Genomic DNA, 22,169 nt, shown 5'->3' with positions numbered 1-22,169 from the left:
GCGCATTAGCGCTCTCGGCTAACCTGGCGGGTCACCACGATAAGAACGATGCGGTGTAGTAAAAGTGTTGTGGGTAGTATACGTGCCAGGAGACTTGTGGTGGTGGTAGTATTGTGGGTATTGTACCTGGCAGGAGACTTGTGGCAGAAGTGTTGTGGATAGTGTGCCTGGCAGAAGACTTGTGTCAGAAGTGTTGTGGGTAGTTTACCTGGCAGGAGTCCTTGGAGCCCTGGCCGGCACAGAGCATGTTGTCGGTGATCCTGCCGGCCGGATAGCGCGAGGCGCGGCACTGCTGCAGACTCAGGATGGGCACCTGCGCCTCCTGCACCACCGACGCCAGCGCGCCGTCCTCTGCGGTGCGCCCCCAGCCCACCACCGTCCCCGTCCGGCCCGCCGGGTCGCCGCCGCCTGTAGACACGTGTCAGTGGCTGCACGAGATGTGTTTCGCACCGGGAAGATGTGTTTCTCACCTTTCTCGTCGCGTATACAGGGCATAAGCTATAGGAAAAGCGGGTAATATACAAAATGTACACGAAGGCAGAGGGAACAATAAGACAGGGAGACTGAAGCCCGCTCCACACGCAACGATCTGTCTGCGCCGATATCGGCGCAGATGTTTGTAATGAAAAAGATCGCTGCGAATGTGGTGTGTTCACACGACACAAACCCCAATCTACTACTCGCCTGTCATCTGTCGGTGTAGAAAAGAAATATCAGTGGCAAGCGTCTCTGCTCCCCGTAAACGTCAAAAATTTAATTCAGTTATTTTGAAATATAGAAATGGAGGAAGTACTGTTGTGGTCTGTGTTCGCAACTTGTGTTGCAAAAAAACATTCATACCAACCCCAGGAAACAGAGAAAGCGGTCAAAATGGTGTAGACAGTGACTGCTAAAGCGAAAGCAGTTTTCTCACGTAAATTTACTGCGAGAGTTGCAGGGTGAACCTGTTTTATTTTACATTACCTCGTGTTCCATTTCCTCGCACATTGACACTCCAATTTCATCTTCAATTGTACTCCTGCTTGGTCTTGGCGTTTCTTGATCACTGAGAAAGCCAAGCAGATCAAAATACCATAACGTTGGCTGCTATACACCTGATCTTCTAGATTTCTGAACTTTGGATAACTCTTTTCGGTAAACAGTTCGCTGACAGACTCATTTTACTTGACTTGCCTTCATGAACTCATCCTTCAGGACAGCGTAAATAACTTCACATGTGTTGGGTATTATTTCACTCAACGCTTGTTTCGATGTTGCAGTTGAAAATTCCAAATCCTTGTAGCTCCTTCATGTAGCTAGGAATCTTAATGTTACCGCCAGCCGTTCATGAGGAGAAACTGCCCTTCTCATACAGGTATTTTTTCTCATAATACGAGGGGTTACAAGTTTTAAGAGATAATTATAAGTTTCGACATCCATCCGCAAATAATTTCGCCAGTTTGCAACGAAATTATTTTTTTTATTACCGTTTCCCTGTTTGCCGAGAGGTCAACTGCCCGCAATTTTTCAATTAGAGCATTGTATGCTGCTGTCTTTTTGTCTCGGTCACTATATTCTTTACTTTTAATCTTCCACAAACATGGGTGGTTTCTATATATTTCAATGAATTCACTTACAAACTCTCGAGAACACTGACGAGTATCAGCCAAATTTAATGTCCTGTGCGCACAAATACATTTTAAGTAAAATAACCATCACGATCTACACTACTTTTTCACAAATTTTATATAGCATACAAGATCTCTTTTTCCCAAAAATGTTACTAAAAATATTCAATCTAGATCACTTTTCAGATGCTGAAGCACTGTGAACGAGTGCTAGGTGTATCATTATGACCCTAAGACAAAGAAGCAAAACAGGCCGTGGTAACATGTGGATTCATGACCAACCATTCACCACCCAACCATCATTGGGCAGGTTGACACTGAGTTGTTTGTGGGACTGCCGTGGTTGATGCCAACAGATTATGCCCATAAGGGGCACACTACCTCAGGAGCATACTACTGAAATATCCAATGAGGCCATCAAGGTGATACAATGTGGACAGCTATCCAAAGGAGGTATTTTCGCCTCATGACAGTGCCCCAGCTCATTCTGCACAAGGCACAGTTACTCATACTGTTTCTACGGACTGTCATGCTTTGGCTGACACCCTGTTTCTCCTGACATGCGACCCAGTAACTACCTGTCCATTCTTCGTGTCATGTGGCAACTTTTCCCCAAAATTGTCTCGAAACATATTTCATGATATTATACAGGGTGAATTCGTCCGCCGTGTACAAACTCTTGGGGTTGATCGATGAGAGGATACGGGACAAAATGTTCAAATGTGTGTGAAATCTTACGGGACTTAACTGCTAAGGTCATCAGCCCGTAAGGTTACACACTACTTAACCTAAATTATCCTAAGGACAAACACACACACCCATGTCCGAGGGAGGACTCGAACCTCCGCCTGGGATACGGAACAAAAAAGGTCTAAGGACGTATGTCTGGAATTGCATGGTTTCCATGCTAGAGACCATTTATTCAATTATACTTTGCTACAGAAACTGCGGTATAATACGGGCAGTACCACGCAGCCACACTTACAGTATGTGTGTTTTCCTTCTAGAGAGTGGTACTGTTCCTCACCCTCTCCTGTCATAGTAATTGGTGATGTTTGTCCGATTCACTTCTCTTGCTGATTCAACTTGTATTGGATGTGCTAGAGCGTTGTACACAGTGGTTCCGTATTCGAATCGAGAGCTTGCCAACATGATGTTTACGTACGGAAAGGCTAGTGGCGAGGGGTGGCGGGCGGTAAGGTTGTATCAGGATATCTATCGCCGCCGACAACAACCACCGCATTCAATGTTCGCAATGTGGTTTCGCCTTTTATTTGGGACAGGTTCGTTCAAAGAAGCAGAAAATCTTGAAGAACATAACCGAAATGTTCGGACATCAGACTTGGAGGAAAATGTGACTAACACTTTGAAAGGTGACCGCTGTGTCAGTACCAGGCAGTTGGCTCAGCAGAACAGGCTAAGCCAGACGACATGTGGAACATTCTCCATGACAATCGTTACCATCTTTATCACTTACAGCGTGTGCAGGGGTTACTAGCGACAGACTTTCCACATCGGGAGCGTTTTGTCACTGGCTTCTTCACCAGGCAACCACGATTCCGGGATTTGTGTCGTCCGTCCTATTCACAGATGAGTGGTATTTTCAACTTTCATACATTATCTGTGGGATAGTATGCAGAACCCACATGGTATGGTGACAGCACATCATCAGCTTCGGTGCAGCTGGAATATGTGGGCCGGGATAATTGGCAACAGTATTTTGGGACCAGTCTTCCTTCTAAGCCGTCTAACAGACCGGAAGTATCAGCGTTTCTTGCGGGTTACTGTCTCCCCTGCTGGAAGAAGTGCCATTGATGATTCGAAGGTTTATATGGCTGCTACATGATGGTGCTGCAGCCCACCTCGCCACGTCCGGACGCCTCTCAGTCATGTCTTCCCTGACCGATTTATTGCACGAGAGGGTCCATTTGCATGACCAGCTCGTTCACAGAATCTCAATTCGTGTGATTTCTGATTATGGGGCCATCTCAAAAGTATCGTGTATGCAGAGCCCATTTCAGATGTGGAGACGAGCAGCGTATTCATGCCTCACCGATGTGAATATGTGACACAGAACATGCTATGGTGCGTACAAGCATGCGATGAGGCGCATGGAAACCACTATCAGCACATACTGTAACTGTGGCTGCGTGATAAGCGCCTATTAGACCGCACTGTCTGTAACAATGTATGATTGAATAAATAGTCTCTAGCATGGAAAACACGCATTTCCGGAGATAGGTTCGTTGGACCTTTTTTTTTGTTCCGTATCCTCTGATTGATCAGTCCATAGAGTTTGTACACGGTGGAAAAAATCACCTGAATCTAGTCGACCCTTCATGCTGCATCGTAACTGCAGACAGTATTCAGCGCCACCAGTGATTGCCCAGCTGATTGCTTCTTCTCTACCTTTATGTTATTATGGCGAGGATCTTGTTATTTTTTTGTAGAGTTGAAAGCTTCCATGTTGGCTGGGCCGACATAGAAGTTTACGTAAAAGGACCAGGAGAAGCCATAACCGTATTCAGGGCTGAGTCTGGCTTCAGCACATGTTGTCGAAAGCGGAATTCGCTATGCCTACTCCCGCACTCCGTGTGGTAAAGAGGACAGCTGTCTGCCAAAAAATAGTATTGTTCAGGACACAGGGAAGAATACTTTTAGAAAAAATAAAAATCTGAGCCAGGTGCAGCCTTCCAGAGATGGAACAGCGTGAGAACCGCCGTTTGCCTCAGCAGGCGTGCCACGGAAGAACCTTGGTTTCAAAGTTTTGTGACATGGTTTCTTATTGGTGCATAGTGTTTATTTCTGTAGCGTGCACGCTTTCTCATGCACGTCTAGGTGAAAGCCTTTCTGTTATCAGCTTTAGAATGGTATCAAGGGGTGGGGAATATTTTCTGGCTTCCTCCTCACACTGGTTACTTACAGCAAAATCCGCAGGAGTAGGAGTTTCTTCTGCCTTTTTACAAAATTATTACTGAAGAAATTCACAGTGCTTACTGATATTGGCCGGCGAGGTTCCTGCCCTGGGAGAAACTGCTAAATTTCAAAGCGTTAAGATAGAGAATCACTTGCTGCTGGGGGACTGAAGGGGAAGACTTGCTGATGGGAGACTGAGACGAATCTTGCAACCGTATAGAAGGATGTCTCTTTTAGTACTCAGTATAGAGGCTGAGCTGGACTCGGAATCTCTAGCCATCGCTGCTGCTGACTTCCACATTCATGCTGTATGTGTGTCAAATGTTTTTTATTCCAGTCTTTGATCACAATATGGAGTCCTTCGACGATGACCGGTTTCAGTCTGTAATGACCATCTTCAGATCTACAATATAAAAATATACAACTGCTGGGCAGTCTATCTATCAAAACAACCCAGTATTTTATATCGCAATATACTCTCATACAAACTGGGAATGTACAGATAAAATAAAGTAAAGCGTACCTGTTCTACACCATGTCGTAATGTGATAAAGCTGCAATGGCGTAGTAAAAACATATAAATACACTCAGCAAAGCATCGTCACGCAGAACCGTATGTGTGTAGTAAGAATAGGTCGGCATTGCAGGCGCCTATTCGGTAGGGACACAATGATACTTAACCCCCATCAGGAGCTAATTGCGCAATTTTAACGTTTTGCACCCAGCTGGTTGCTTCCATCATGCATTTTGACGATCTTCCTAGCTTTCATACTTATTTTTCCGAGCTATTTCTTTCCGCAAATTATTCTCATAATTGTGCTTTTATCATGCTCACACACCTTTTCCAGGGTTATATTTCACAATTAGTAGCCTTTTTCTGTTTATTAAATGTTCATTTGCTTATCTCAATGGGTAATTCATATGTTGACGCTTTTCCGTAATAAACCTGATATTTACAACGACCACTCTTTTCTGTTATAGATAAGATGATACCTCTTCCCATTAATATATCCATGTGTGACGTGGTACCCATACTTTCATACTTGATTGGGTCATTCAATGAGGTGTTTCTGTTGTGCGACGTTGTCATTTCCACAAAATTCCCGTGTTGTTCTGGGGAGCTTCCCTTCTCTGTAGGAGGTCGCCATACGTCGCACTATAGCATCTTACGTGTGCACTTAACTGTTCAACTGACACTCCACACTCGTACAAAAAAACACTGTCTGTCAGGCATTTTCAGAATGACGATGTGTTGATTTTCGAGACTGAACGTTGCTGAATATCGAAAATGCAGACTGCTATGTCCGAGATAGCTGCGAGGTCATTCAACATCGGGAAAAAATGTGTCGTATCGAACGGCGAATATATACGAGTAGTTCACGAATAATGTCATCATCAGTTTTGAGCTTGATTTGTTCCCAAGGATATAATTTAAACTTTATGACTATTCTTATAAGCAGCGTTAGTGCAGAAAACAGGAAACAAGTGCAGTACTAAAAACTACGTACCATTTGAAGTGTAGAAAAAACATAACAAATTTCATCAATATATATCAGTAATGTTAAGTATGTAACCACTGGGCAGGAAAACTAGTTCGAATAGTTAAACGTATGTGAACAAAATGTAGCTACGGAAGGCCTCTATAATTTTATTAAAATATATTTCTCAAGACACTTTTCTTATTCTGAGTTACTTTCCAGCTCACCTCAAAAGGAGTCCCAGCACTTAGAATTTCTTACAAGCTGAGAATACACAGACTGGCCCGAGCACAAATGACATTGCTTTTGTACAGTGCATATGACAACAGTCTGGAATATTTGTAATTTAATGCGTATATCTGTGTTTGAAATGATGCTAAAGCTGGTGCATGCAAACATAACATTATTCTCAAATTTCGCATGTTTAGTAAATGAGAGCATTTGCATTAAAGATTATATTAATGGAACCAATGTTTGAATCTGATTGTGAACTCAAATCCGTCCCTGCAAACATATCATAATTTTCATATTTCATCTTGTGTTCTAGTTAAGACCTTTTGTGTTAAAGAAAAGATTAAAATTACATAAAAAATCAGTCAATACCTTCAGATACAGTCAGTATGACTAATGCCACGAGGTTAACAAAATATAGATACAATTTTAGGAACTGCTTTTGACATAAAGTATCGAATCGAATGTGGTATTATAAAGTTCCTGCGCATGACCAGAAGAAACACCTTAGAAACAGGATATTTAGGGTTTTAATATCTCCTCCCGACAGTCACCTGAAATGATCTAGGGACACCACAAAAAGCCTAAATCAAAACTCCCAGCTGTGAACTTTAACGACATTCTTCCAGAACGCGAGTGCACTGTCGTAATTAAATGCAGCCATTGCAAAGCAGGACATCTGTGCGCGATTAGGAAATGTTCTGCAAAAAATGAATACAGTTTGCGTGTTTCGTTTTCGATATGACTTCATGTCAGTGTCACCAGCGTGAAATTTTGTGATGCATTTGGGAACACAAGGTTCTAGAACTGTTCCACCTTCATTTATCATTGCTTTTGCAGTTGTATATTTTCACTTTTTTATCATGTATCTTTTTGATTTTTATCTAGTTTACTAAAACACGGGGAAAGTACTATACAGTACTGGAGTCTGGAGTATTTCCTAACTACTGGAACACGCTGGTTTCAGGTAAGGCTTTTTAGTCGTGAATATTCGATATATTGAACAGAATTCTCCATTTCCTCCTAATACTTCAAACTGAGATTACCTGTTGAAAAAGTAATAAAGTAACTACTGATTTGAGAATCGAAGTAGTAAATTAAATAATGAATTTAAATCGTTTTTCTCTGTGGTCTTGTGTCATATTTCTGAAAAATCGTATCGTCTTAATAGAAAGTTGGAAGATTGGCTCATGCCAATGATTCTCGACTCTGCAAAAATTAGTTAAACAACGATCTTAAACAAACATGTAAGCCACTTTCGAAATAAAATGAAATGAGAGTATGGCATTGATGGCCGGGAGTCCCCAGCCGGGGAAGGTTGCCGCCGCGTTGCAAGTCTTTTCAGTTGACGTCAAATTGGGTGACTGGCATGTCGACGATGATGAAATGATAATGAGGACAACCCAACACCCAGTCCCCTAGCGGAGAAAATCTCCGACGCGGCCGGAAATCGAACCTGGATCTGCCGCATGGCAATCTCACGCACTAACCACTTAGCTAAGGAGGCGGACTAGCCTATCCTGACAAAATGAAGTATCTCGACTGTCTCTTTATTTCACATTTACTATCACATTCCTAATATTTGATATGAGGAATATTTTGAAGCCAATCTCATTAGAATACCAAAAGTTGAGAACTAGTGACAAAATGTTAGGGCAACTTTGAATGGTACAAGAATGCGTTCACCAAAGCGAACGTCACAAACAGCCGAGGGTCAAATGTTGTCGGCGGCCCATTCAGAAGTGAGAGCTAGTCCTCCGGATAATGTCGCGCAGCCACTAGGTTTCCTACTTTCACATGTTTTCCTGTTTATTGCGCTTCAACCGCCTCTGAACGGAGAAAGAAAGATACTTTTGTCCATCACTCAGAAACATTTTCTCCCAAGGGTTCTCTGAGTGGTAAGTACGCTGCAGTTGTCACTTTCTTCAGCCACTTTATTTCGAGTTTCACCCAGATTTTTCAGGTTTTCATTTGTGAAATGTTGACTACAGCAGAGGAGGCTCTTAATATGGTGCTATGAAAATGAGATTCAAGAGAAAGGAAATGCGAAACTGCTACAAGTTTACGAAATGTCAGCGCATAAGTGACTCTGTAAGTATGTCGCATAAAAAATATTTTCCACGCATTTGGCAAAAATGGTTCAAATGGCTCTGAGCACTATGGGACTTAACTTCTGAGGTCATCAGTCCCCTAGAACTTAGAACTACTTAAATCTAACTAACCTAAGGACATCACACACATCCATGCCCGAGGCAGGATTCGAACCTGCGACCGTAGCGGTCACGCGATTCCAGACTGTAGCGCCTAGAACCGCTCGGCCACCCCGGCCGGCCGCATTTGGCATCTAAAGTGATATATGTCACATACAGAAGGAAACGAAGAAAAGCGCCTAAGAATTGTTTAAAAGACAAAACACGTATCAAAGCGAGACCTATTCGTCTGGGTTTGAGGAACTTAACTTTACACAGATGTTTATTCAGTAAGTTAAAAAAAGGACACCAGACAAAAATTGGTCACCTTCAGTTGACAACAGTTTTTTACCGTGCAATACCGCCTCTAAACTTCAAACGGCGTCAGTTAGGAAAGGACAGATTGCGTAAGATACTCCTAACTCCGACCGAACAGGCCTTGAAGGCTGAACGGTACCTCCCGCCCCCCGTGTCATCCTCAGCCCATAGGCGTCACTGGATGCTAATACGCACACTGCTCTCCTGGCCATTGTCAGTTTTCGTGACCGGAGCCGCTACTTCTCAGTCTGGTAGCTCCTCAATTGGCCTCACGAGGGCCGAGTGCAGCCCGCTTTCCAACAGCAGTCGGCAAACCCGACTGGTGACGCATCCAAGTGCTAACCAAGCGCGACAGTGCTTAACTTCGTTTATGTGACGGAAACCGGTATTACCACTACAGCAAGGCCACTGGCTATAAGATTCTTCAGGAATGCCAATATTTAGCTGAAGGTGCTCTTTGATGATGAGATCTGTTGGAGCTACGAAACTGTGGGGATGTTGATTGCAACGTGTCACTAACTGTTCCAAAGACTATCCGACATTTCCTGTGGAATTCAGATCAGGCAATCTAGTAGGCCAATCGATGTGCGATAGAGTGCCTGACTGTTCGTCACAATAGTAACATATCATACGAGAAGAGGCAAAACAGTGTTTCGTCGTAACACGCTGCACGCCTGTAGTCACCTACTGTCCAGTATCTGTATATTTTGGCCCGTTGAAGAGTGCGGGTCTGTGTGTCGCTATGAACCCTGGCCTTTTACGAGGTAAACTTCAAATGTCAGTAACATGCTGATCCCTTCGCAATTGTCGCTCGGAAAGCGGCTGAGATGGGCACGCACTCTCCGACGGCAGCAGTTCTTGTAGGGGTTCAAATGGTTCAAATGGCTCTGAGCACTATGGGACTTAACATCTGTGGTCATCAGTCCCCTAGAACTTAGAACTACTTAAACCTAACTAACCTAAGGACATCACACACATCCATGCCCGAGGCAGAATTCGAACCTGCGACCGTAGCAGTCGCGCAGTTCCGGACTGAGCACCTAGAACCGCTAGACCACCGCAGCCGGCTGTAGGGGTTCAAACAGGTTGTCAGTGATTAGGCATGACACCCCTCTCTGATTCATATTGGTTAGGATCTCTGACGATCACTGTTCTTACGCCGTGGTCCATGGTTGCGTGTGGTACACCATTCGTTACAGACAAATTTGACAGTAAATGTTGAAACGCGAACAAATAGGACAGCTAAACTGCCAATGCGGTCATGGGCACGTCCATCACTATATCTCCCTTTGTCCATTCTTTTTCACGTTTCCATGTGAAGCTGATTTATGACAGGGTGCACTGTCATGCTAATAGGACCACAGTCTCCGAACTGTTCCACTACTGTCGGCAGCACACAACGCTATAAAATGCGTTCATACTCCTACGCATTTAGAGTTTTCTTAAACGAAATAATGGGACCAGACTATAACCAAAAGAAACAACCATATATTGTAGCATCCGGCAAACCCAAATCTTTCCATCGGATTGGCACAGGGTCCAGCGTGATTCATCACTCTAAATCCCTCATTTCGAGTCATCCACTGTTCAGTAGCGTCGCTTTTTACACCAGATCAAACGGCGTGTAGCATAGACTACAGAGATATGTGTGACTTATGAGAAACTGATCGACTATTGTACCTCATTATTTTTAACGACCTATGTATAGTGATTCTGCTAGCTGGACTGCTGTAGCATTTGGATTTCACGAATGACTCTTTCCATTAATTTCATGCGAATTTTACAAACACTCTCCACAATTTTCGATCGTCCCTGATCGTCAGTATATGCCTAGTCTAGATTTAGTCGTCGTTATTTCTTCGCGTTTCCACTTCATAATCACAACAGCTTTAGATTGGTTGCAATGTTCCTGATGCATTTGTTACTCAGGTGACAATCAATGACTAGTCCACGTTCGAAGTCACTGAACCCTCCTGACCAACCCCTTCTGCCGTTATTGATTCCCTACTGACAGCACAATATTCCTGGCTTCCTTTAGTACTGCTGGGTTCGCCTCTCGTGGCATCTAGTGTCCACTTCAGCGCTACATACGATTGTTCGGGTACTTTTGATCAAATAGTGTACACACTTCACTCCCATGACTTACCCTAAGCAATGAAGGGTCATGTGAACACTTGTTGGTTGGTTGATTTGGGGGAGGGGACCAAACAACGTGGTTATCGCTCCCATCGAATAAGGAAAGGGTTTGGACGAAATCGGCCGTGCCCTTTGAAAGGAACCATCCCAGCATTTGCCTGAAGCGATTTAGGCAAATCACAGAAAACCTAAATCAGGACTGCTGGTCACGCGTTTGAACCGTCGCTTGAGACCAAATGCGAGTCCAGTGTGCTAACCACTGCTCCACCTCGCTCGGTGAACGCTTGTTACCAGTTCTGCGTTCAAAAGCGACCAATTTATCCTTTTAAGGGAGTGACTAATATTTCGTTCTGTAATCTTGGCTGGAAACGATCGAACAGTTCAGAAGTAGCCATTTTCTGCTGTTGATTTTTGAATTCATAGTTGACTCTGAGGTTTACGGCTATTGCTCGTCGCAGCTTGCATGAATTATGAGTGTAGAAAATTGCTGGTACCTTCTCTGCGCTCAACCTTACCTTTGGGCGGCAGACAGACGGGCCGGATGCGCTTGCTGAAGTTGACGGGTTTGCGCAGACGCAGCAACGCGATGTCGTGGTTCCATGTGTTCTCGTCGAAGTTGCGGTGTCGGATCACCGAGGAGACCGCGCGCATTATGGCCGGCGTGTCCGTCGTCGACGTCTGGTCGTGGTCGCCCAGGAAGATGCGGATCTTTGACCGCTTCAGTCTGCAGAATACGTGACACCGACAGATAAATCTCTGTAGCCATGTCTCAGCAAACATTCGTTGCATGATTCTCATCAAGAGCAAGGCTTAACGAATTTTCAAACAAAAATTAAAAAGTGTAACTACTCTTGACAACAGATATTTGTCTCTTACTGAATATACTATGTTCTTGTCGAAAAATAACTTAATTCTATTGTTTCATGTACAAAGCACATATTTTTGTTGTAATGTTTGGTTTCTGCCACATTGGGCCATCTTCATATCACTATGTAGAGACGAAGATACCAGTTACCAGAATCAGCTGTTGCGCATCCTGAAAACTGAGTGAAATTATAAAGTAAGATCAATGTTTCTCCTGCTGACACACTGCCCCTTTCTGTTAATTATTTTGTGTATTGTTTCGTACAAGCACGAACGCGATTCACACTAGCAACTTTTATCGAACAGCTTTGGTGCAAACATAATTTCCCAGAACTGTCATCATTATTTAGCTTTAAGGTCTTTTGCATGGTGATAATGGCCAAGACTTCATTCGTGATGTTAGTTTGAAACAACAAATGGAAACCCATGTTCTTCGCACGAAAAGGGAAACCGAAGAAAACAGTTATTTCAATCGTGTGCAGGCAGTTACAGAACACCTTTGGCGACAATGTGTGGAAACTATTTGTGTGTGTGTGTGTGTGTGTGTGTGTGTGTGTGTGTGTGTTTGTGTGTGTGTGTGTGTGTGTGTGTGTGTGTGCGTGTGTGTGTGTGTGTGCGCGCGCAAGACTCATCAGCCATTTTATTACCGTTTTGTTTTTATTGAAATATTTGGAGAACTGAAGTATCAATCGTTGTGCCATTTTTTCACATAAGGCGTTTACAGTGCTGTTATGTTCTCGGCACTCTGTTGCATGATTATAGACTTGTTTTAAGCCGCTACTCATAGAGAAAATGTTTCAAACATTCATTACTAAATGACTCATGGTCTTCGTCCCAAGCAGTTCTGGAGTTTTAAGTGCCATGAGTCAAGATATCCTTCATTTAGTTTGTTTGGTAAGCAGAGTGCATGTAAGCTTTTGTTTGTATCAAAAAAACAAAAATGGTTCAAATGGCTCTGAGCACTAAGGACATCACACACATACATGCCCGAGGCAGGATTCGAACCTGCGACCGTAGCAGTCGCGCGGTTCCGGACTGAAGCGCCTAGAACCGCACGGCCACCGCAGCCAGCTATCAATAAAACATCTTTGTAATGGAAGGAAATAATTTGGGTTTCAAAAGGAGGGTAGAAATTGAAAGCAGTGTGATCAAAGTGTGTCATATCGATCCATCTGAACTATTTATCAAAAATTCTTAGTTTGAAACAGAAGAAAAGAAAAATGTCAGGCCGGCCGCGGTGGCCGAGCGGTTCTAGGCGCTTGAGTCCGGAACTGCGTGACTGCTACGGTCACAGGTTCGAATCCTGCCTCGGGCATGTATGTGTGTGATGTCCTTAGGTTAGTTAGGTTTAAGTAGTTCTAAGTTCTAGGGGACTGATGACCTCCGATGTTAAGTCCCATAGTGCTCAGAGCCATTTGAACCATGTGAAAAAAGTCAGTGTATTCAAATGTGGTAAGACCATGGCTGATGTCCGCCACGCCAGCATTGTTTATCAGTTAGCAAACAGAAGAATCTGTTGTAGGAGTTGTTATTTCTTCCTTGGCAGAGCCGGGAATTCTACAGTAAACTTTGCAGCATCTGATCCCGGGAATAGTATTGTGTAAGGAACAGAAGTTAACATCATATTTTTTCTTGAATTTAATTTTTTTATTCTCTTGTAAAAATTTAAAAGGAATAAGAAATAGTTTTTATTGACTACATTTCTACTAGTGAACATATTACTACTGTTTTTCAGTGTTTGTATTATCATAAATAAAACGTAGAGCCCGGTATTAATGTCACCTGAAACAAAAATATTTTTATTGGCACATATAACTAGTCAGTTGCCTCGTGTGGCACCAAGGACATTTTTCATGAATAATTTATTCTCTAATTTGTAAACATATTTCTTTACAGTGAGGAGGTGAAGAGCATAATTCTCTGCCATGGGAACACAGTCTTTTTTTTTTTTTTGGTGCAAGTGAGTAATGTGCAGAAGGAGATACTTTTTTTATTCTCTTGAAAAATTAGAGGTTTGGAACTTGTAAAGGTTGATTTTTCCACTCAAGGCCCACTACGCATAAATGCGAACGCTTATGATGTAGTCAATGCGCAACATTATCGCATTAGACCACGGCTAGGTCATTTACGCTCGTTGTGAAGGACATCCCATCTCCCAGGTCGCATTGGAGTCGGATTTTTCACATGTCATATGTAATTCGTTTCTGAGAAAGTTCTCAGCACCAAAGTGAACTGCCGTGTACAATGGCATATTGATGGAAGGGACCATCTCGGAATGTATCTGCGGACAGGAGGAACACGAGATGGCAGCTCATTTGTCAGTTCAGTGCTGGACAACAAAAGTTCGTGAGCAGCCACTTATTATGGAATAGAAAAACTACAGCTAGGTACGTGTGCAGCGTCACACAGCAAATGCGTTCCGGACGCACCATCAATGGGAAGATTAATGTTTCGGTAGGCTAAGGTTTAAAATCTGTGCTGCACCTCTAGTCTTGAGTTTCATATTTAATGATCTGAAACAACACGTCATTGTTAACGGAGAAAAACCTTCAGATGTAAAAGCAGCTTCGGGTATACCCCAAACTTTATGCGAAAGTTGCCCTTGTTTATAGAAAAGTAGAAACACTAGGAAACTGTAGCGAAATGTAGGAATATCTTCAGAAGACCGATGATCCGTGCATGAATTGTCAGCTGATCATGAAAATAAACAAATGGAACATATTGCGTATAAATAGACGGAAAAGTTCGTTATTGTTTGACTGCACAACTTCTGAATCAGTCACTGGAATCAGTCACATCCATTAAATGTCCGGACGTAAGCTTGTAACGCCGGAAATAGTGATTTGGAACAGAAGAACCGCATAAGGCTAATTAGAAGAAAGACGGATGCTAGACATAGATTCATTGATAGAAACCTGTGGAAATATGGTTCACTCACGAAAGACGTAGCATTCGACCGATATCTGCGTATTGCTCCTGAGTCTGAGATGCTTGCCTTGTACGGATGCAGCAGAGGTCTACAGAAGAGTAGAGTGTTTTGTGACGTGTTCGATCAGTAGGCGGGACCGTTCGGAGGTGCTTATCTAACTCAACTGGCAGACGCCACAGGAGGGACAATAACCATCATGGTGTGCTTTACTGCTAAAATTGCGAGAGCGTGAATTTCTACAAGTTTCACCCAATGTATTGCTGCCTCCCACATATATCTCGCTAAAAGGCCATGATGGATGGAAGATGCCAATTACTATGCGGGGAGGAGCTGAGCCCCTTCTGCTGCTTGTTTCTACTAATAGGCCAATACAAGGGTCTCCAGATGCGTGAGTATCAATTATTAATTCAAAATGAAGGAACATATCCTATGGCCTTTAGGCTGATCGGTAGCTATCTTTTATTTAAAAGCAGGTTTGCACCACGGAATTGTTAAAAGAAAACCGTCTCTCACATGTAAATATATCTGATGGCTGTTGCTAATATGTATTTATATGACATGGGATTAATCAATTGTCGAAATGATAACAAAAAGAATTCGTTTACTATACACTTATAAAGATCTGTTACATACATGGGAGAAGCTAAACATGGGGAAAGTCCTAGTACAAAAGTAACAAGAAACACATGAAGTATTAAACTGTCTCCGTTATAAGTAATGTACGTGTAGTGGGTCTGCAAGATATTGGGACGGGCAGCGTAAAATGGGCGTTGCTTCCAGAGATAGTGTCTTTAAATGATGTCGCAGAAATAACTGCATTACCCTTAGCATTATGGCGAGGTTAGAAATGCACCAGGTTAATACGGGCACCGAGCAAGTTATCGAGCAAGTCATGGTTACTCGAAACTCCCAGTGACAAATGTTCACTCCCGGATAGCAAAAGAATTGAAACGAAAAATTAAGAATCATGACTACGCCTGTGAAAGGACTCTAACTGGATCGCAAGGTTCTTAACCGTCACACGATGCCGATCTCCGCTACTTCCTACAACTGCAGCGAGAACGCTCACCATTTTGGCTGCTGCCTCGGATCTCGACCGAGCGCCAAGTGCTCTCCATCGATCTCAGGACCAGACAGCTGCTGTCCTTAGACACCGAAAGTTCTCCCCGTTGCTTTCCAACAGTTTAATACTTTATACATTTCGTGTCATTTTTGTACGAACACTTTCGCTGTGTTTATTTTTTCCTATGTCATTTCGTTAGTTAATTAATCCCATGTCGTTTGAATGTAGACTAGCCAAGGCCATGATGTAGACTAGCCAAGGCCATCAGCCATACTTATGTGTGAAGGACATTGTTTTCTTTTGACGATTCCGTGGTAGAAATCATCTTTTAAACAATAGATACCTTCCGATCAACCTAAATGCCATAGGACATATTTCTTTATTTTGTGTTAGTCATTGATGCTCAAGCACCTGGTGACCGTCGCACCGTCTCATTGACAGAAACAAACAGCAACAGGATGCTCAGTTCCTCCTCACATAGTAACTCACGTGTTTCAAGGTAAATTTGGAGTGATATAAGCCAGGACGAACGCGTACCATGATTCGTTTATTCCGCGAAACACTCGCGACAGGATGTTCCAGGTGAAGGGTAAACGATAGTGTTGCCCTCTGTCACACAGCGGAAGGTGGCTTGCGGACTGTCGATGTATATGTAGATATACAATCCTCTCCTCCGTCAGTGAACCATCATTAAATCACTCGCTTCTTGAAAGAATCTAACTCCCGTGTATAAACAGCTTCAAATGTTAATATGTTACATATTTGACGTAAAATACATAACGAGAAAAAGGTTCGAAAAGGTTTGAAGTTAGGTTTCAAGTTCGTTGGTAGTAGCTAGTGCTCTCAGTCTCAAATACTGGATTAATATATACTGATCAGCCAAAACTTTATGACCACTGTCTACCCCTATGTTGAATGCCTCCTGGGGCGTTGCCGGCACGTGACGCGGTAGGAAAAATAAGTATTCCGAGCGGAAACGGACGTGGGATCACCCTAGCGAAGATACGGGCTGCAAAAGGGGAAACATATTGAGATAAGCGACTCTGATAAAGGGCAGATTATTATTACACAAAATCTGTGAACGTGTATCTCGAAAACGGCAAAGCTGGTCGTATATTCAACAGCTACTGTCGTGAGCACCTACGAAAAGAAGTAGAAGGACGGTGAAACTTCCAATAGGCGCTAATTGGTTGGACGTCCACGACTCTTCACAGAAAGTAGGGTTCGGAGGCTTGTCTGCTCTGTAAACTAGGATAGACGGTGATCTGTGGCATCTCTGCTGGAAGAGCACAATGTTGGTTCACGCACAAGTGTTTCGGAGCACACAGTGCATCGTACATTGTTGAACATGGGCCTCTGCAGCAGACCACACATACGTTGTTGACCCAACGACGTCGTCAGTTACGATTGCAGCGGGCACAGGACCATCGGGATTCGACCGTCGATAAATGGAAACGTCTTAGCTTTCCGGGTGATTCACATTTTTGTTACACTAGGTCAATGGTCGTCTTTACAAACGCCGCCATCGATGTGAACGGCGGCTCGAAACGTGCAGCGCGCTAGGGACACACGCTGGTGGGAGCAGTATTATGCTATGGCAGACATTCTCCTGCGCTTGCATGGGACCTATGGTAGTAATCAAAGACACGCTGAGAGCTGCAAATCACCTACATCATGCTTGATGTCTTCTCCGACGTCTATGTCATCTTTCAGCAGTATAGTTGTTCGTGTCTCGCCGGCCGAAGTGGCCGTGCGGTTAAAGGCGCTGCAGTCTGGAACCGCAAGACCGCTACGGTCGCAGGTTCGAATCCTGCCTCGGGCACGGATGTTTGTGATGTCCTTAGGTTAGTTAGGTTTAACTAGTTCTAAGTTCTAGGGGACTAATGACCTCAGCAGTTGAGTCCCATAGTGCTCAGAGCCATTTGAACCATTTTTGTTCGTGTCTCGGAGCCAAAACCGTGCTACAGTTATCTGAAGAGGATTATAGTGACCTGTGCGTAGACATCTAGTGCCATATGCCTTCACAAACCTACCAAAAAACTTTCGGATCCCTGATTCGCAGAACCAATTATGTATTACTTTCCAAAGACGGACAAACACGCTAATACGCAAGTAGTCATAATGTTTTGGCTCACCAGTGTATTCTGGATATTTGGTGCCGTCAATTAAGCTGCTTCAAGTCAAAGAGTTTCTAACTGTAATATTTGTCTTACCGTGTTAGAATTTTAACGCAAGATGAAGAAACAGTATTGGTTGCAGAGATGTATTTATTATTTCTAAAGTGTTGGGTACCTAGCTTTCTGTCTAATATTCAGAAAATCAGCTTGAATCAGACGAAACGCGTCATTGATAAATAAGTAATAAATTCAGCCCTGCAACCAGGACAGACTGTTTCTTCGTCGTATGTTGCCGGTTGATGGTACACCAACCAGTACTGTTTGTTAGAAATCGTTTAACATAAGGGTATACTGTACATCTTAATGGGTAGATTACGACAGCAATTTAAATTCGATTAATAATTACAGGAAATACTGCAAATAGAATTTTCGTTGCCGCTCGAAGCCGTTAGATACGCAACCTCCAACCGGTACCGTGTTCTGGGATAGTCGCTTAGTAATATAGATAACAATTGTCTTCTCAGTAAACTCTTCTTTCGATAACAAGTTTGTTTGTGTGGCCATCGTCCGCAGCAAGCATATAAATACGTGGCTAAATGGTTCAAATGGCTCTGAGCACTATGGGACTTAACATCTATGGTCATCAGTCCCCTAGAACTTAGAACTACTTAAACCTAACTAACCTAAGGACAGCACACAACACCCAGCCATCACGAGGCAGAGAAAATCCCTGACCCCTCCGGGAATCGAACACGGGAACCCGGGCGTGGGAAGCGAGAACGCTACCGCACGACCACGAGATGCGGGCTATAAATACGTGTTTTGTAAATAAAATTGCCTTTTCCTTTAGCATACACAACAGACAATTCTATACAAAAATACACCCCAAAACTGACAAAAACAGAGACATATACCAGAAAGCAGGTATATATCAACTACAGTGTAACACTTGTGAAATGACATACATAGGACAAACAGGTAGAACATTTAACGTAGATACGAGTACAAAGAACACATGAGAGCCTAGAAATATGGGACAAACCACTCCACATTTGCAGAACACCTAAGAGAAAATGTCCACAAACCAACCACTAGAGAAGATGACATGAAAAAATTAGAATCAACAATAGAAACACCTCCTATCCATGCGAGAAAATTGTCACATACAGAAAACCAGCCAGCCGGAGTGGCCGAGCGGTTCTGGGCACTACAGTCTGGAACTGCGCGACCGCCACGGTCGCAGGTTCGAACCCTGCCTCGGGCATGGATGTGCGTGATGTCCTTAGGTTAGTTAGGTTTAAGTAGTTCTAAGTTCTAGGGGACTGATGACCTCGCAGCTAAGTCCCATAATGCTTAGAGCCATTTGAACCATTTTGAACAGAAAACCAAAGCAGAAGGGAAAATCCTGTTGAACGACCAAGTACACATGCCAAGCAATTCATTATTTACACTAATAGATAAAATAATAGAATAACGTTCGCAAAAAGGATTAATATAATAATACTGTCCAATATAGTAATAATAGAACCCAACATCTTTACACTCACTCATCCATGACCCCCTCCACAAAATGATGAAACGAAAAGCCAAATCAGCTGTCACAAAAGTTTTCAACCACTCACTAGCAGCTAATCAACCCCCCCCCCCCCCCCAAAAAAAAGAAAAATCTCTTGGGTTCTATCCCCCTCACTCTCACTCATACGCACACACGGTATAAACATCATAAATAGAAGTTAGTGTCGAACATAGACTTCGTTAGGTTGGCACGAAATAGGTAAACATTCCACAGAAGATGAAACACGTAATGGAGTCGCAATATTTACTTTGTGAAAAACAGTGTACGGAGAAATAGTTCTATCGAGTGACAAAAGAACAATAGTACACCACAAAAAAGAGTGAGAAACATGGTGAACAGTGTGAGGACGGCCAGAAAACGAAGATGTGATTATATGGCAGTGATAAAAGTGGTAGTGCGATTCTCCAGACCAGATTTGAGGAAATGCAGATCAGAAAATCGTAATTACTTTTTTACAAAAAAATCGCGAAGTGAGCTGTTTAATAATCTAAAACTAACTAAACTGTATCGTGATAGATCCCACTGATGATGCCTTAGAACAGGAGAAGGCGGAACGCGTATGGGATAAATAAAGTAACTAGCAGCAGGAAAAGGCAGTTTTGTAAATAAAACAAATATCTTCTTTCGATGCCTCTCAAACGCCATGAAAAAGGAGAAATTTCCATATTAAGAACCGTTGGTGCCTTATTATCCCATTAAATGAAAAATGTGTATAAAGCAGTTACATCCTTTAACTAAACAGAAAATAATTTGTCTTATGCAGGGTGTTTCCGTAAGAGCATGCAAAAGTTTTAGAGGGCACAGAGGATGCTCCACTGAACAATTTGAGGTAGGGAACCTGGGGTTGCAGGAGCCACCTTAAGGCGTTAATAGGAATAAAATCACATTCTCTGTACTTTATTACTTACATTACTTAATTGCAAATACCATTATTGACACAATGAACGTACCGTTTGTACTGTACGTCACAAAATATGCCGAAACTGATGGCGATCAGCGTCATTGCAAGTACGACAGCGTCGAAAAAGTTTCTGGCGTGCCGTGACAAATATCCCTGGTATGTTTCGAATCACACGACAGGCAGCTACAATTCTGGCAACTGATTCTATCTCCGTGTCTAATACACAAGTAACTTTAGATATCCCCATAGGAAATAATCAAGAGGACACAGGTCAGGTGACCTCGCAGGCCATGGAGTAAGACCTCACTTCCAATCCATCGACCAGAAAATACAGCAATGGGAGGGTTTCGAGTATCCACAATGAAATGAGGCAGTGCACCGTCATGTTGTAGCCACATCATCTCACGAACTGCCAAGGGTACGTTCTCCAACAAGCAAGGTAAAACTCTCTGCGCGAACCTCAAGTACAGGTGGCCATACACACGGCTAGGTAGAATCTATGGCCCAATTAGATTGTCGCCTACAACGACGGCCAAGAAGGTGCATGTAAATAAACAGGACAGTACGTGTAAACTTGTACACATGTTAGTTGTAAATAAGCTGGGGAACAGTAATGCTTGACCAAAATAAAAAGAATGGTTCAAATGACTCTGAGCACTATGGGACTTAACATCTTAGGTCATCAGTCCCCTAGAACGTAGAACTACTCAAACCTAACTAACCTAAGGACATCACACACATCCATGCCCGAGGGAGGATTCGAACCTGCGACCGTAGCAGTCCCGCGGTTCCGGACTGCAGCGCCTAGAACCGCACGGCCACCGCGACCGGCGCTTGACAAAACATTAGACAATTTTATTTCCATATCTCCTGAAGCTGGCTTCTCCGACCCCAGGTTCCCTACAGCAAAGTCAGTGGCGCATTCTCTACGTCCTTTTACATTTTTGCACGCTTTTACACACAACCTGCGTGTTGTATTACCTGCCCAGAACTAGTGCCGATGTACACAGCAGCTCAGCAAATATAGTCGGAGCCGGCCGGAGTGGCCGTGCGGTTCTAGGCGCTACGGTCGCAGGTTCGAATCCTTCTTCGGTCGTGGATGTGTGTGACGTCCTTAGGTTAGTTCGGTTTCATTAGTTCTAAGATCTAGGCGACTGATGACCTTAGAAGTTAAGTCGCATAGTGCGCAGAGCCAAATATATTCGGTTGTCAGCTTTGAATACCATAAGGGATAAGAATATCGAATAAATTCATGGCGTTATACGGAGTACAGGAATGAAATGAAGTAGCGCTCTTCGCAGAAGACGAAGCCACATTTGGTTAACCAGGCACCCCGATAGTGAGCTGGTGAAGTATGGCATGGAGTGTAGTGTGCAGCATACCTGCGGAGGCAGTGTGCGGCGGTGAGCACGTAGTCGCCGTTGAGCAGCGAGGCGCCGCACTGGAACCGGCCATCGTAGACGAGGCGCGCCACCCACGGGTAGCGGTTCACGCCAGTCGGCCGCCCCCCTACGATGCGCACCTCGTGGTTGGCCACGCCGCACTCTGCAACAGCCGGCACACATACAGCTACTGTACAGTAGCAGCGCCACGGAAACCTACCCGTGTCGCTAGGGACAGGGCAGGCGGTGAGGGCGCACCACGGCAAACCTCTGCCTCACCCCTCAACGCTCCACCGGTAATGCCGTCAAGCTGGTACTAGGCAAAGCTGCGTTATTGCTAAGGTCATATGTGGCGGTGAACAGTTTTACTTCTAAAGACGTAAATATCGAAGACGTTACACAAGCAGTGCTAGGTAATCGTTACTTCTTAGTTTTTGTAACAAAAAAAAACAAAAAAAAAAA

At 43.6% G+C, this 22,169-nt stretch overlaps 1 protein-coding gene across 1 annotated transcript in view; it reads right to left on the bottom strand.

The window, feature by feature from the left end:
- The window catches only part of LOC124794908 (trypsin-1-like), a 107,505-nt gene that overhangs the window by 16,481 nt on the left and 68,855 nt on the right, over positions 1-22,169 (bottom strand). Inside the window, exons 3-5 of the mRNA XM_047258610.1 lie at positions 21,708-21,870; positions 11,391-11,599; positions 209-408 (exon numbers count right to left, since the gene is read on the bottom strand). Coding sequence (XP_047114566.1) covers positions 209-408; positions 11,391-11,599; positions 21,708-21,870 — 572 coding nt within the window. The remainder of the gene's footprint in view (positions 1-208; positions 409-11,390; positions 11,600-21,707; positions 21,871-22,169) is intronic.

Source organism: Schistocerca piceifrons, chromosome 4 (assembly GCF_021461385.2).
Source record: "Schistocerca piceifrons isolate TAMUIC-IGC-003096 chromosome 4, iqSchPice1.1, whole genome shotgun sequence".
Lineage (NCBI taxonomy): Eukaryota > Metazoa > Arthropoda > Insecta > Orthoptera > Acrididae > Schistocerca > Schistocerca piceifrons.
Note: the sequence above shows the minus strand (reverse complement) of the source record. Positions and strands in the feature narration are given on the sequence as shown.